Genomic DNA, 14828 nt, shown 5'->3' on the forward strand with positions numbered 1-14828 from the left:
AATTTTCCTTATTTGTCGAACTAATCGCGAGCTCCTGTTTTGCGGTCGCTCGCTTTGGTGGGTTCTTTGCCTGCGCCGGGGTTATTTGCCGTGGACCACCGCGTGATCTCGATCCGGTCGGATCTACACGATATGACGGGTAATATTCCACCAAGGGAATAATAGCCGGGAGGGATTGTTTCACCAAGGAAACAACCGCTCGAATCTCGGGATCTAAGAACCAAGCTTAGATCCGGAGTGTGATCGTGTAGATCTCAAATCCAATCCTCTCGAACTCCTGCCTTATTTGGCGTTGGTGATCGCCGAGCACCGGATCTGAAAGTCCAAGTCTCCAAGCCTTCAAAGTTGTGATCTTTTTTAGATCTGAGTCTTCAATCCAGCAGGGCTTCGCCTCTCTCCAAAATTTCCAACCTCTGAAACAAATGAGCACAAGGCCTATTTATAGGCACTCAGAACTGTGCATTTGCACAGTTCTGAGCCTAGCCACCCATGGGTGGCTCGGCCTTGGCCGAGCCACCTCAGGGTGGCTCGGCCTTGGCCGAGCCACCCTGGGGTGGCTCGGCTTTGGCCGAGCCACCTCAGGGTGGCTCGGCCTTGGCCGAGCCACCCTGGGGTGGCTCGGCCACCGAGCCACCTCAGGGTGGCTCGGCTTGGGCCGAGCCACCCTGGGGTGGTTCGGTTTCGGCCGAGTCCCCGGGTGTTTGTCCGTTTCGTCCTTTGTTTCCGGTTCTGGTTCTCTTGTGTGGTTGATTGACTTGGCAACGACTTGTTGACTTGATTCCAGATATGGCAGTGAGTCGGGTTCCTGATATGGCAGTAAACCAACTTCTGAATTTGAGTCCGGAATTGATGTTGATTTGATCGTGATTCATCCGAGTTCGCTCTTGTTTAGATGACTCGGTGATTCACCTAAACATTGGTTTGATTCCGCGTGCGAGTGGATGCATTCCAATGCTTGGGTGCGATTTGTCGCCTCGTTAACCTGCTCCGTTGCGTATAGCTTGGCTTCAGCGTTGGCGAGCTAACGGTCTTGTTTGGATACGTCGCCCGGTGGTCCGTTTGTTAAATCGGCGTCGAGCTGTGCTAAGGGACCTATAGGCAATTTTATACGCCTACAGATACCCCCTCCAAAGTATTTCAGTCTCATTCTTTTATAGAAGAGTCTGGAATACTTTGGATGTGATTGTCCCAACCTTCAGTCGGTGTAACGGGACTCTGGAATGACTTCTGTTCTGGATTCCTTCAATTCCTTCAGGCTATTCAGTGCTTTGTAGAATGCCTGTAGGGGTTCCGGTGCTGCATTTATTGTCTGACCGTTGTTGGAATTTGAACTTGAAGTCGATTCTTGATTTCTTGACTTTTTGGCTCGAGTTTGCTGCTTCAACACAGAACTTATCATCGATTGACTGCGTTGAATCTTCATCTATAACGCGTTGTCTGGCGTTTGAGCTTCATTGCGACGCGTTGTCCGGCGTCCAGGCTTCATTATGATGCACTGTTCGGCATTTGACACAGTTTATACTCGTACGTCTGCTGGAGTACACACGGTTTAAGCTCTTAAGGAATTGGAGCATGGATCTTATCCCAAGGTCGTTGGATGCTCGAGTCACGAGACCAACTCATAAAGTTGATGCGTCAATGACTCGCATATTTATAGGATTTTTGGCAAATCCTCAGCCATCAACGGGTTTGATGCGCCTTTACCGACTACCGTTTGAGTCGGGCTAGCATGCGGATTGTTTTAAGTCCGTTCCGCATGTGACGTTATGCTAAAAGAGTTAACTCTTTTAGTGCTACGATATTGAATACGTAGACTTCGTCTTTCTCCTGTGAAAAGACTAAACAGCAACGTGTATCAGACGTTGACTTAGGATTTTTGGCAAATCCTCAGCCCTCAACGGATTTGTCATGCTTTTACCGATTACCGTTTGAATCGGGCTTACATGCGGATTGTCTTAAGTCCGTTCCGCATGTGACGTTGTGCTAAAGGAATGAACTCCCTTAGACTTGATGCTACGACTTCGAATACGTAGACTTCGTCTTTCTCACGGGAATAGACTACCCGGCGACGCGTGTTAGGCGCTGACTTTAGGATTTTTGGCTAACCCCAAGCCTTTAACGGATTTGATTAACCTTTACCGACTACCGTTTGAGTCGGGCTAGCATGCGAATTGTCTAAATCCGTTCCGCATGTAACGTTGTGCTTAGAGACTGAATCCTCTAAGACTTGTTGCTATGACTTTGAATACATAGACTTCGCCGTTGTCATGGGAATAGGCTACCCAGCAACGTGTATTAAACGTTGACTTATCCCTCCTTAGGCTTCGGGATAAAATACCCCAGAATCGAACTCTGGTGTCTTTTTCTACGGGGAAAGACTAAACCGGCGACGCGTGTTAGGCGTCGGCATATCCTTTCTTAGGATTCAGGATGAAATTCCCCATGCGTGTAAGGCATGGATTTTGGTGTTATTAATAACAACCTGTCACAATGTTGAATATGTGAACGGGTGTTCTTTTTAAACGGTTAAGAACTGACCGGCAGCGCGTGTCAGGCGCAGACTTATCCTTGCTTAGGTTTCAGGATAGAATACCCCAGAATCGAACTCTGGTGTCTTTTTGTGCAGAAAAAAGACTAAACCGGCAGCGCGTGTTAGGCGCAGACTTATCCCTGCTTAGGATTCGGGATAAACTTCCTAGGATGAATCCTGAATTCTTCGAAAAGGATTGGTATGGGGAAGGAAGAATTTTATATTCTATTCCCCGAACAAAGAAGGAAAGGAGACTCGAGGTGGGATCTCCACCCCCAGAATCCCCAAGATTTCCAACCCTCAAAATGAACCAAGGCCTAGCCTATTTATAGGCACTCAGATCTGTGCCTAGGCACAGATCTGGGCCGGCCACCTCGAAGTCCCAAAGGTGGTTTTTTGGTGTTTTATGCCTTTGGTTCTGTCCGTGATTTGATTAACTTGGTCTCTGATTTGATGATATGATTTGGCAGTAAATTGGATTCCTGATTAGGCAGTAAATCCGCTTCTGAGTTCGAGTCCGAAACTGATCTTGATTCGATCGTGATTCGTCCGAGTTTGTCCTTGGTTGGATCACTCGTTGACTCTTTAACACTTGGCTTGATTCCAAATGCGAACGGATGTATTCCGTTGCTTGCGTGCGATTCGTCGATCTCGTCGCCTCGTTGGTTCGTCGGTTTGTGCCGATCTGTGCTAAGGGACCTATAAGCAATTTTATATGCCTACAACCTTAACAATTAAAACCGTAACCGTAATAATTAAACCCGTAACCTTAACAATTAAAACCGTAACCTTAACAATTAAACCCGTAACCTTAACAATTAAACCCATAATCTTAACAATTAAACCCGTAACCTTAACAACTAAACCGTAACCTTAACAATTAATAAACCGTAACCGTAACAATTAAACCCGTAACCTTAACAATTAAATACGTAACATTAACAATTAAACCCGTAACCTTAACAATTAAACCCGTAACTTTAACAATTAAACCCGTAACCTTAACAACAAATTCGTAACCTACACAACAAACCCATAACCTTAACAACAAACCCTTAACCTTAACAACCAACCCGTAACCTTAACAATCAATGCATAACCTTTACAACCAACCATTATCCTTAACAACGAATATTCTAAAAATACAAAAAAAATAAAAAACAAAAAATAATAAAATAATAATCCTCTTTAATCATTTCAATATCATCAAAGAAACATCATGATAGAGAGAGAGAGAAAGAGAGAGAGAAAGAGAGAGAGAGAGAGAGAGAGAGGATTTATAACCTTAACAATTCACCCGTAACATTAACAATTAATTCGTAACCTTAATAATTAACCCGTAACTTTAACAATCTCCCAATACAAACAACCAAAATAATAAAAAACAAAAATAATAAAATAATCCCCATCAATCATTTCAACTATCATCTTAGTACATCATGATAAAGAGAGAGAGAAAACAAAAATAATAAAATAATCCTCATCATATTTTAATAAAAAAAGAAAGAGAGTGGGAGAGAGGATTCATAACCTTAACAATTGATCCGTAACATTAACAATTAACTCGTAACCTTAACAATTAACCCGTAACTTTAACAATCTCCCAATACAAACAACCAAAATAATAAAAAACAAAAATAATAAAATAATCATTATCAATCATTTCAACTATCATCTCAGTACATCATGATAAAGAGAGAGAGAAAACGAAAATAATAAAATAATCCTCATCATATTTTAATAAAAAAAGAAAGAGAGAGAGAAGGGTATTATGGTATTCACATGTTTTAATGTATTGAGTTTTGTGTTTTGGGGGCAGAGAGAACAGAATCTTTATTTTTAGGGATAAAACACCCGTTGACAAAGTCTTGGTGATGGGAAGCACGTTTCCTTAGCTTTTGGGGGCTGGAAGCATTTTTCCCAAAAAAATATTAAAAAAATAAATGAAAACTTACAATCCAAGGGGCAAATAGAGAGAAATTTAATAGTTTAGCAGACAATGTAGCATGAAAAATAGTTCAAGTATAAGTCGTAGATGAGCTCAATAGCTTAGGGGTCTCTGAGAGTAAGAATGGACAAATTTAGAAGGATATGACCCATAATTTTTTGGGAGGGCCATGCGGGGGAAAGGAGGAGGCAGAGGATTAGTTAAACAACTAATAGAGAATAGGGATAAATTAAGAAGAATTGGGAGCAGGATATACAGGTAGAAAAGAAATTTGAAGGTATAAAAGAGCAATGAAAGATTCTCGTTCTAGAGTTTATTACTCTCATATTTGGAAAGTTTTTGTATCATTCAGTTACATGTTTCTAAATTCTCCCTTTTGTATTTTAACCTGCCGAGTTTTGATTACCAAAATAGACAATTAATATACGGACAAATTTTCAAAACCAACCTATTTGGACTTTTATTCCCAAAAAACGACCCCATTCAGTTTTATTTGCAAAAACCGACCTGGTTTCAGCCTCAGCGCTGAAACCAGGTCGGTTTTTGAAAAAAACTCTCCGAAACTTCACGGGAGTTGAACTCCCGTGAAGTTTTTTGAACTACGAAACTTCACGGGAGTTCAACTCCCGTGAAGTTTCGGAGAGTTTTTTTCAAAAACCGACCTGGTTTCAGCGCTGAGGCTGAAACCAGGTCGGTTTTTGCAAATAAAACTGAATGGGGTCGTTTTTTGGGAATAAAAGTCCAAATAGGTTGGTTTTGAAAATTTGTCCGCGTTTCATATCAACGACTCTGGATCAGGTTCATTTCCAATTCGCTTTTTGTCAGGACGGAAGTATCACAGGATCCTACTTACATGGGAAAATTTAGGAAAATTTTATGCACCTCCTACTTTCTCCCAAACTATTATGTTAGGGGGTTTAAACTGTCTAATCACAAATTGCAGGCATCATTAAGCCCACCGCTGGAAGAGGCTCAAATCAAACAAATTTTCCAACGGCACCTTACCGCACTAAAGATTTAGCTTCTTAGTTAAACAATACGAAGATAGCACTTCAAATCACGGTTTGCCAACAATTTGTACACAGCAAGTGTCATTTTATACAATTACCAAGACCTTCAAACCAAGTAACCACAATTGTTTGGCGAATTCCATGAATCTAACAGTGCAAATACAAATACAACATGCATTAATCTTGAACGTATCTTCTATATAAATGTCCTAGAACCACAACAATTAAAGACCTCGCACCATTACAAGATCAGAGAATTTTCAATGTTGACCCTCCAAAAATGATACATTTCCACTTCTCATTTAACAAGAGGAGCTCTATAGTATGCAGGGACAGTTGCTGGGAAGAACATTTGCCTAACTCCTTCGGCTTTTATTATCGGAAAAATGATCCCTGAAGCTGCCTGTAAAGAAGATAATGGCATGATAGAGAATAGACGAGAAACAACGGGAACAACAAACATACAATATCAATGTTTTATTCTATTAGAGTGTAGATAATATTACAAAATTTAGGACTTTTAGGAGTAATGATTTTCGCTATGGTATCATATTATGTTGGGAAAGTGGCATTATCTCAGAGGGGGATTGTCAAGACTCTGAGCCCCTTTGGTATGAGGTTAAAGAAATTAGAGTTAAAACTTTAACATGGTAACTATTATCCTAGAAAAATTAACGAGGGAAACATTGGTATGTTTGGTATAATTTTTCAATAAGAAAAAAAATTAAACTCAGACGGACCTCTCCACTCTCAACACAAAATATTCAAAAAAAAATTACAAAACCACCATAATAATTCATAACATACAAATAAGAAAGACGTATCGTGCTCCATCGAAACCGACTGGATGGCCACAATCGGTTGTTCCAAGATTATTGTGCTGACGCACCAACCTATCATTTTTATTATTTTCGTCAAAGATTTAGAATGACGCGTTCGTTATTCCTTCGAATCCACGACGCAGTCATCGAACATGACAAGTACTTCGTCCAAAAGATGAATGGTGCTGGACAGTTAGGACTATCTAGTCTTCAAAAGATTACTGCAGCTATGTGGATGCTCGCATATGGAGCATCCGCTGACTCCGTTGACGACTACGTTCGGATCGGTAAAAGTACGTCACTTGAGAGCGTGAAGAGGTTCGTTCGATCGATTATCAACATCTTTGGAGAAGAATACCTTCGTTCACCGACTAATGAAGACGTTGCATGCCTGCTCGAGGAAAGTTCACAACGAGGTTTTCCTGGTATGCTTGGGAGCATCGACTGCATGCAGTGGACATGGAAGAACTATCCAACTGCCTAGCAAGGTATGTATACTGGACATTTTTATGAACCTACAATTATTTTGGAGGCCGTAGCTAGCAAAGATCATTGGATATGGCATGCCTTCTTTGGACTGTCGGGGTCTCACAATGACCTTAATGTTCTACATCGTTCACCGATTTTCGCACAACTTGCGGAGGGAAGAGCTTCACCGTGCAACTATACTATCAATGGCCACGAGTATAATATGGGATACTATCTCGCCGACGGGATTTACCCAGAGTGGTCCACATTAGTGAAGACTATTCCAGCACCTCGAGGAAACAAGCATAAGTACTTTGCTCAACAACAAGAAAGCGCAAGAAAAGATGTTGAGCGAGCTTTTGGCGTGTTGCAAGCTCGATTTGCGATTGTTCGTGGACCAGGACGTTTCTGGCAACCTTGTGTGCTGAAAGATATCATGACGGCTTGTATCATAATGCATAACATGATCGTTGAAGATGAACGTGATTGTCAATTGGACAACAACTTCGACTTTACTGATTCAGTACCAGTCGTTGAACCTTCTCTTGTGCAGACGGTGCCTCTAACCGAGTTCATCCAAAATCATCATCGGATCAGGAACACGCAAACACACAAATCACTAAAAAATGATTTGATCGAGCATCTGTGGCAGCTCAAGGGATCCATCGCCGAGGATTAAGTTTCTTTATGTCTAATATAATTTCAGAAAAGGAGTTCAAGTTGTGTACTACGCTAATTTCATTTTCAATAAAGTAGTTGTTTTCATTCAATGCCAAAATTTTCAACTTTAAGTACAATCATAAATCTAATACAAGATAATATTTGATAATTAGGAAGAACTAATGAGGATGCGATGCGAGTACAATATATGATAATTAGGAAGAACCCTTGGACATCCACCTCTCCAAAATCTCTGCCTGACGCATTTCAAAGTATTGACGTTGAACTGAATTGAGTGTTGAGAGATCGATCTTCATGATATCGTCATCTTGTTTCTTCTGTTTTAGCTCCATTTTTCTTTGTTGGTTTGCTTTGTGAACAAATCGCGAGCTCCTGTTTTGCGGTTGCTCGCTTGCGTGGGTTCTTTGCCAACGCCGGGGTTAATCCGTGGACCACCGCGCGATCTAGATCCGGTCGGATCTACACGATTATACGGGTATTATTCCACGAAGGAAATAATAGCCGGGAGGGATTAGTCCACCAAGGGAATAATCGCTCGGATCTCGAGATCTAAGACCAAGCTTAGATCTGGAGTGTGATCTCGTGTAGATCTCAGATCTGTTCTTTCTTCCTCTCGAAATCCTGCCTTTTCTGACGTGGATGCTCGCCGAGGATCAGATCCGAATGTGCAAGTCTTCAAGTCTTCAAAGCTCCGAGTTCGCTCTTCAATCCGGTAGAGTTTTGGCTCTTGAAATTCCCACCTTTGAAAATGAACAATGCCTAGCCTATTTATAGGCTCTCTGGACTGTGCCCGCGCACAGGAAAACGTCGGCCACCTCTGGGTGGCCGGCACTGTGCCGAGCCACCTTGAGGTGGCTCGGCTCTTGGCCAAGCCACCCTGAGGTGGCTCGGCCACCCCGAGTCCGCTCTTCAATCCGGCAGAGTTTTGGCTCTTGAAATTCCCACCTTTGAAAATGAGCAATGCCTAGCCTATTTATAGGCTCTCTGAACTGTGCCCGTGCACAGGAAAACGTCGGCCACCTCTGGGTGGCCGGCACTGGCGGCTCGGTTGGGCCGAGCCCCTCTGGGTTTGCTGTTTTCCGTCGTTTTGTGTTGCGTCCGTTTTCCGGTTTTGTCCGTGATTTGGTTGATTGACACTCTGATTTGTTGATCTGATTTGGCAGTAAGTCTGATTCCTGATTTGGCAGTAAATCCACTTCTGAGTTCGAGTCCGAAACTGATCTTGATTCGATCGTGATTCGTCCGAGTCTGTTCCCGGTTGGATGACTCGTTGATTCTTTAACACTTGGCTTGATCCCGAACGCGTATGGATGCATTCCGTCGCTTGCGTGCGATTCGTCGATCTCGTCGCCTCGTTGGTTCGTCGGTTTGTGCCGAGCTATGCTAGGGGACCTATAAGCAATTTTATATGCCTACAGATACCCCCTCCAAAGTATTTCAGTCTCGTTCTTTTATAGAAGAGTCTGGAATACTTTGGACATGATTGTCCCCACCTTCAGTCGGTGTAACGGGACCTTGGAATGATCTCCGTTCTTGATTCCTTCAATCTTCCAGGCTATTCGGTGCTTTGTCGAATATCTGTAAGAGTTCCGGTGCTGCATTTATTGTCTGACCGTTGTCGGAATTTCGAATTTGAAGTCGTTTCCTAATTTTCTGATCTTTAGCTCGTGCTCGTTGGTTCAACATAGCATTGACCATCGATTGTTGGCGTTGCGACGCGTTGTCCGGCGTCGTGTTGTTGAGTTATCCTTAAGAATATTTATAAAAACATATTCTCCAGGAACTTCTCAAACCAAAAAATAGGGAATAGTTTATACTCATATACCTTATTGGAGTATTAAGAAGCAGTTTATACTCATATACTTTTCGGAGTGTTAAGAAGCAGTTTATACTCGTATACTTTTCGGAGTATTAAGAAGCAGTTTATACTCGTATACTTTTCGGAGTATTAAGAAGCAGTTTATACTCGTATACTTTTCGGAGTATTAAGAAGCAGTTTATACTCGTATACTTTTCGGAGTATTAAGAAGCAGTTTATACTCGTATACTTTTCGGAGTATTAAGAAGCAGTTTATACTCGTATACTTTTCGGAGTATTAAGAAGCAGTTTATACTCGTATACTTTTCGGAGTATTAAGAAGCAGTTTATACTCGTATACTTTTCGGAGTATTAAGAAGCAGTTTATACTCGTATACTTTTCGGAGTATTAAGAAGCAGTTTATACTCGTATACTTTTCGGAGTATTAAGAAGCAGTTTATACTCGTATACTTTTCAGAGTATTAAGAAGCAGTTTATACTCGTATACTTTTCAGAGTATTAAGAAGCAGTTTATACTCGTATACTTTTCAGAGTATTAAGAAGCAGTTTATACTCGTATACTTTTCGGAGTATTAAGAAGCAGTTTATACTCGTATACTTTTCGGAGTATTAAGAAGCAGTTTATACTCGTATACTTTTCGGAGTATTAAGAAGCAGTTTATACTCGTATACTTTTCGGAGTATTAAGAAGCAGTTTATACTCGTATACTTTTCGGAGTATTAAGAAGCAGTTTATACTCGTATACTTTTCGGAGTATTAAGAAGCAGTTTATACTCGTATACTTTTCGGAGTATTAAGAAGCAGTTTATACTCGTATACTTTTCGGAGTATTAAGAAGCAGTTTATACTCGTATACTTTTCAGAGTATTAAGAAGCAGTTTATACTCGTATACTTTTCAGAGTATTAAGAAGCAGTTTATACTCGTATACTTTTCAGAGTATTAAGAAGCAGTTTATACTCGTATACTTTTCGGAGTATTAAGAAGCAGTTTATACTCGTATACTTTTCGGAGTATTAAGAAGCAGTTTATACTCGTATACTTTTCGGAGTATTAAGAAGCAGTTTATACTCGTATACTTTTCGGAGTATTAAGAAGCAGTTTATACTCGTATACTTTTCGGAGTATTAAGAAGCAGTTTATACTCGTATACTTTTCGGAGTATTAAGAAGCAGTTTATACTCGTATACTTTTCGGAGTATTAAGAAGCAGTTTATACTCGTATACTTTTCGGAGTATTAAGAAGCAGTTTATACTCGTATACTTTTCAGAGTATTAAGAAGCAGTTTATACTCGTATACTTTTCAGAGTATTAAGAAGCAGTTTATACTCGTATACTTTTCAGAGTATTAAGAAGCAGTTTATACTCGTATACTTTTCGGAGTATTAAGAAGCAGTTTATACTCGTATACTTTTCGGAGTATTAAGAAGCAGTTTATACTCGTATACTTTTCGGAGTATTAAGAAGCAGTTTATACTCGTATACTTTTCGGAGTATTAAGAAGCAGTTTATACTCGTATACTTTTCGGAGTATTAAGAAGCAGTTTATACTCGTATACTTTTCGGAGTATTAAGAAGCAGTTTATACTCGTATACTTTTCGGAGTATTAAGAAGCAGTTTATACTCGTATACTTTTCGGAGTATTAAGAAGCAGTTTATACTCGTATACTTTTCAGAGTATTAAGAAGCAGTTTATACTCGTATACTTTTCAGAGTATTAAGAAGCAGTTTATACTCGTATACTTTTCAGAGTATTAAGAAGCAGTTTATACTCGTATACTTTTCGGAGTATTAAGAAGCAGTTTATACTCGTATACTTTTCGGAGTATTAAGAAGCAGTTTATACTCGTATACTTTTCGGAGTATTAAGAAGCAGTTTATACTCGTATACTTTTCGGAGTATTAAGAAGCAGTTTATACTCGTATACTTTTCGGAGTATTAAGAAGCAGTTTATACTCGTATACTTTTCGGAGTATTAAGAAGCAGTTTATACTCGTATACTTTTCGGAGTATTAAGAAGCAGTTTATACTCGTATACTTTTCGGAGTATTAAGAAGCAGTTTATACTCGTATACTTTTCAGAGTATTAAGAAGCAGTTTATACTCGTATACTTTTCAGAGTATTAAGAAGCAGTTTATACTCGTATACTTTTCAGAGTATTAAGAAGCAGTTTATACTCGTATACTTTTCGGAGTATTAAGAAGCAGTTTATACTCGTATACTTTTCGGAGTATTAAGAAGCAGTTTATACTCGTATACTTTTCGGAGTATTAAGAAGCAGTTTATACTCGTATACTTTTCGGAGTATTAAGAAGCAGTTTATACTCGTATACTTTTCGGAGTATTAAGAAGCAGTTTATACTCGTATACTTTTCGGAGTATTAAGAAGCAGTTTATACTCGTATACTTTTCGGAGTATTAAGAAGCAGTTTATACTCGTATACTTTTCGGAGTATTAAGAAGCAGTTTATACTCGTATACTTTTCAGAGTATTAAGAAGCAGTTTATACTCGTATACTTTTCAGAGTATTAAGAAGCAGTTTATACTCGTATACTTTTCAGAGTATTAAGAAGCAGTTTATACTCGTATACTTTTCGGAGTATTAAGAAGCAGTTTATACTCGTATACTTTTCGGAGTATTAAGAAGCAGTTTATACTCGTATACTTTTCGGAGTATTAAGAAGCAGTTTATACTCGTATACTTTTCGGAGTATTAAGAAGCAGTTTATACTCGTATACTTTTCGGAGTATTAAGAAGCAGTTTATACTCGTATACTTTTCGGAGTATTAAGAAGCAGTTTATACTCGTATACTTTTCGGAGTATTAAGAAGCAGTTTATACTCGTATACTTTTCGGAGTATTAAGAAGCAGTTTATACTCGTATACTTTTCAGAGTATTAAGAAGCAGTTTATACTCGTATACTTTTCAGAGTATTAAGAAGCAGTTTATACTCGTATACTTTTCAGAGTATTAAGAAGCAGTTTATACTCGTATACTTTTCGGAGTATTAAGAAGCAGTTTATACTCGTATACTTTTCGGAGTATTAAGAAGCAGTTTATACTCGTATACTTTTCGGAGTATTAAGAAGCAGTTTATACTCGTATACTTTTCGGAGTATTAAGAAGCAGTTTATACTCGTATACTTTTCGGAGTATTAAGAAGCAGTTTATACTCGTATACTTTTCGGAGTATTAAGAAGCAGTTTATACTCGTATACTTTTCGGAGTATTAAGAAGCAGTTTATACTCGTATACTTTTCGGAGTATTAAGAAGCAGTTTATACTCGTATACTTTTCAGAGTATTAAGAAGCAGTTTATACTCGTATACTTTTCAGAGTATTAAGAAGCAGTTTATACTCGTATACTTTTCAGAGTATTAAGAAGCAGTTTATACTCGTATACTTTTCGGAGTATTAAGAAGCAGTTTATACTCGTATACTTTTCGGAGTATTAAGAAGCAGTTTATACTCGTATACTTTTCGGAGTATTAAGAAGCAGTTTATACTCGTATACTTTTCGGAGTATTAAGAAGCAGTTTATACTCGTATACTTTTCGGAGTATTAAGAAGCAGTTTATACTCGTATACTTTTCGGAGTATTAAGAAGCAGTTTATACTCGTATACTTTTCGGAGTATTAAGAAGCAGTTTATACTCGTATACTTTTCGGAGTATTAAGAAGCAGTTTATACTCGTATACTTTTCAGAGTATTAAGAAGCAGTTTATACTCGTATACTTTTCAGAGTATTAAGAAGCAGTTTATACTCGTATACTTTTCAGAGTATTAAGAAGCAGTTTATACTCGTATACTTTTCGGAGTATTAAGAAGCAGTTTATACTCGTATACTTTTCGGAGTATTAAGAAGCAGTTTATACTCGTATACTTTTCGGAGTATTAAGAAGCAGTTTATACTCGTATACTTTTCGGAGTATTAAGAAGCAGTTTATACTCGTATACTTTTCGGAGTATTAAGAAGCAGTTTATACTCGTATACTTTTCGGAGTATTAAGAAGCAGTTTATACTCGTATACTTTTCGGAGTATTAAGAAGCAGTTTATACTCGTATACTTTTCGGAGTATTAAGAAGCAGTTTATACTCGTATACTTTTCAGAGTATTAAGAAGCAGTTTATACTCGTATACTTTTCAGAGTATTAAGAAGCAGTTTATACTCGTATACTTTTCAGAGTATTAAGAAGCAGTTTATACTCGTATACTTTTCGGAGTATTAAGAAGCAGTTTATACTCGTATACTTTTCGGAGTATTAAGAAGCAGTTTATACTCGTATACTTTTCGGAGTATTAAGAAGCAGTTTATACTCGTATACTTTTCGGAGTATTAAGAAGCAGTTTATACTCGTATACTTTTCGGAGTATTAAGAAGCAGTTTATACTCGTATACTTTTCGGAGTATTAAGAAGCAGTTTATACTCGTATACTTTTCGGAGTATTAAGAAGCAGTTTATACTCGTATACTTTTCGGAGTATTAAGAAGCAGTTTATACTCGTATACTTTTCAGAGTATTAAGAAGCAGTTTATACTCGTATACTTTTCAGAGTATTAAGAAGCAGTTTATACTCGTATACTTTTCAGAGTATTAAGAAGCAGTTTATACTCGTATACTTTTCGGAGTATTAAGAAGCAGTTTATACTCGTATACTTTTCGGAGTATTAAGAAGCAGTTTATACTCGTATACTTTTCGGAGTATTAAGAAGCAGTTTATACTCGTATACTTTTCGGAGTATTAAGAAGCAGTTTATACTCGTATACTTTTCGGAGTATTAAGAAGCAGTTTATACTCGTATACTTTTCGGAGTATTAAGAAGCAGTTTATACTCGTATACTTTTCGGAGTATTAAGAAGCAGTTTATACTCGTATACTTTTCGGAGTATTAAGAAGCAGTTTATACTCGTATACTTTTCAGAGTATTAAGAAGCAGTTTATACTCGTATACTTTTCAGAGTATTAAGAAGCAGTTTATACTCGTATACTTTTCAGAGTATTAAGAAGCAGTTTATACTCGTATACTTTTCGGAGTATTAAGAAGCAGTTTATACTCGTATACTTTTCGGAGTATTAAGAAGCAGTTTATACTCGTATACTTTTCGGAGTATTAAGAAGCAGTTTATACTCGTATACTTTTCGGAGTATTAAGAAGCAGTTTATACTCGTATACTTTTCGGAGTATTAAGAAGCAGTTTATACTCGTATACTTTTCGGAGTATTAAGAAGCAGTTTATACTCGTATACTTTTCGGAGTATTAAGAAGCAGTTTATACTCGTATACTTTTCGGAGTATTAAGAAGCAGTTTATACTCGTATACTTTTCAGAGTATTAAGAAGCAGTTTATACTCGTATACTTTTCAGAGTATTAAGAAGCAGTTTATACTCGTATACTTTTCAGAGTATTAAGAAGCAGTTTATACTCGTATACTTTTCGGAGTATTAAGAAGCAGTTTATACTCGTATACTTTTCGGAGTATTAAGAAGCAGTTTATACTCGTATACTTTTCGGAGTATTAAGAAGCAGTTTATACTC

The 14828-nt window shown here is 38.4% G+C and overlaps 1 protein-coding gene across 1 annotated transcript; it reads left to right on the plus strand.

Moving 5' to 3' along the window:
- On the plus strand, positions 6800 to 7456 carry LOC109840302. The gene has a single exon (XM_020408885.1). It carries the CDS (start codon positions 6800 to 6802, stop codon positions 7454 to 7456), a length of 657 nt encoding a protein of 218 aa, XP_020264474.1.

This window comes from Asparagus officinalis, chromosome 1 (genome assembly GCF_001876935.1).
Source record: "Asparagus officinalis chromosome 1, Aspof.V1, whole genome shotgun sequence".
Classification (NCBI taxonomy): Eukaryota; Viridiplantae; Streptophyta; class Magnoliopsida; order Asparagales; family Asparagaceae; genus Asparagus; species Asparagus officinalis.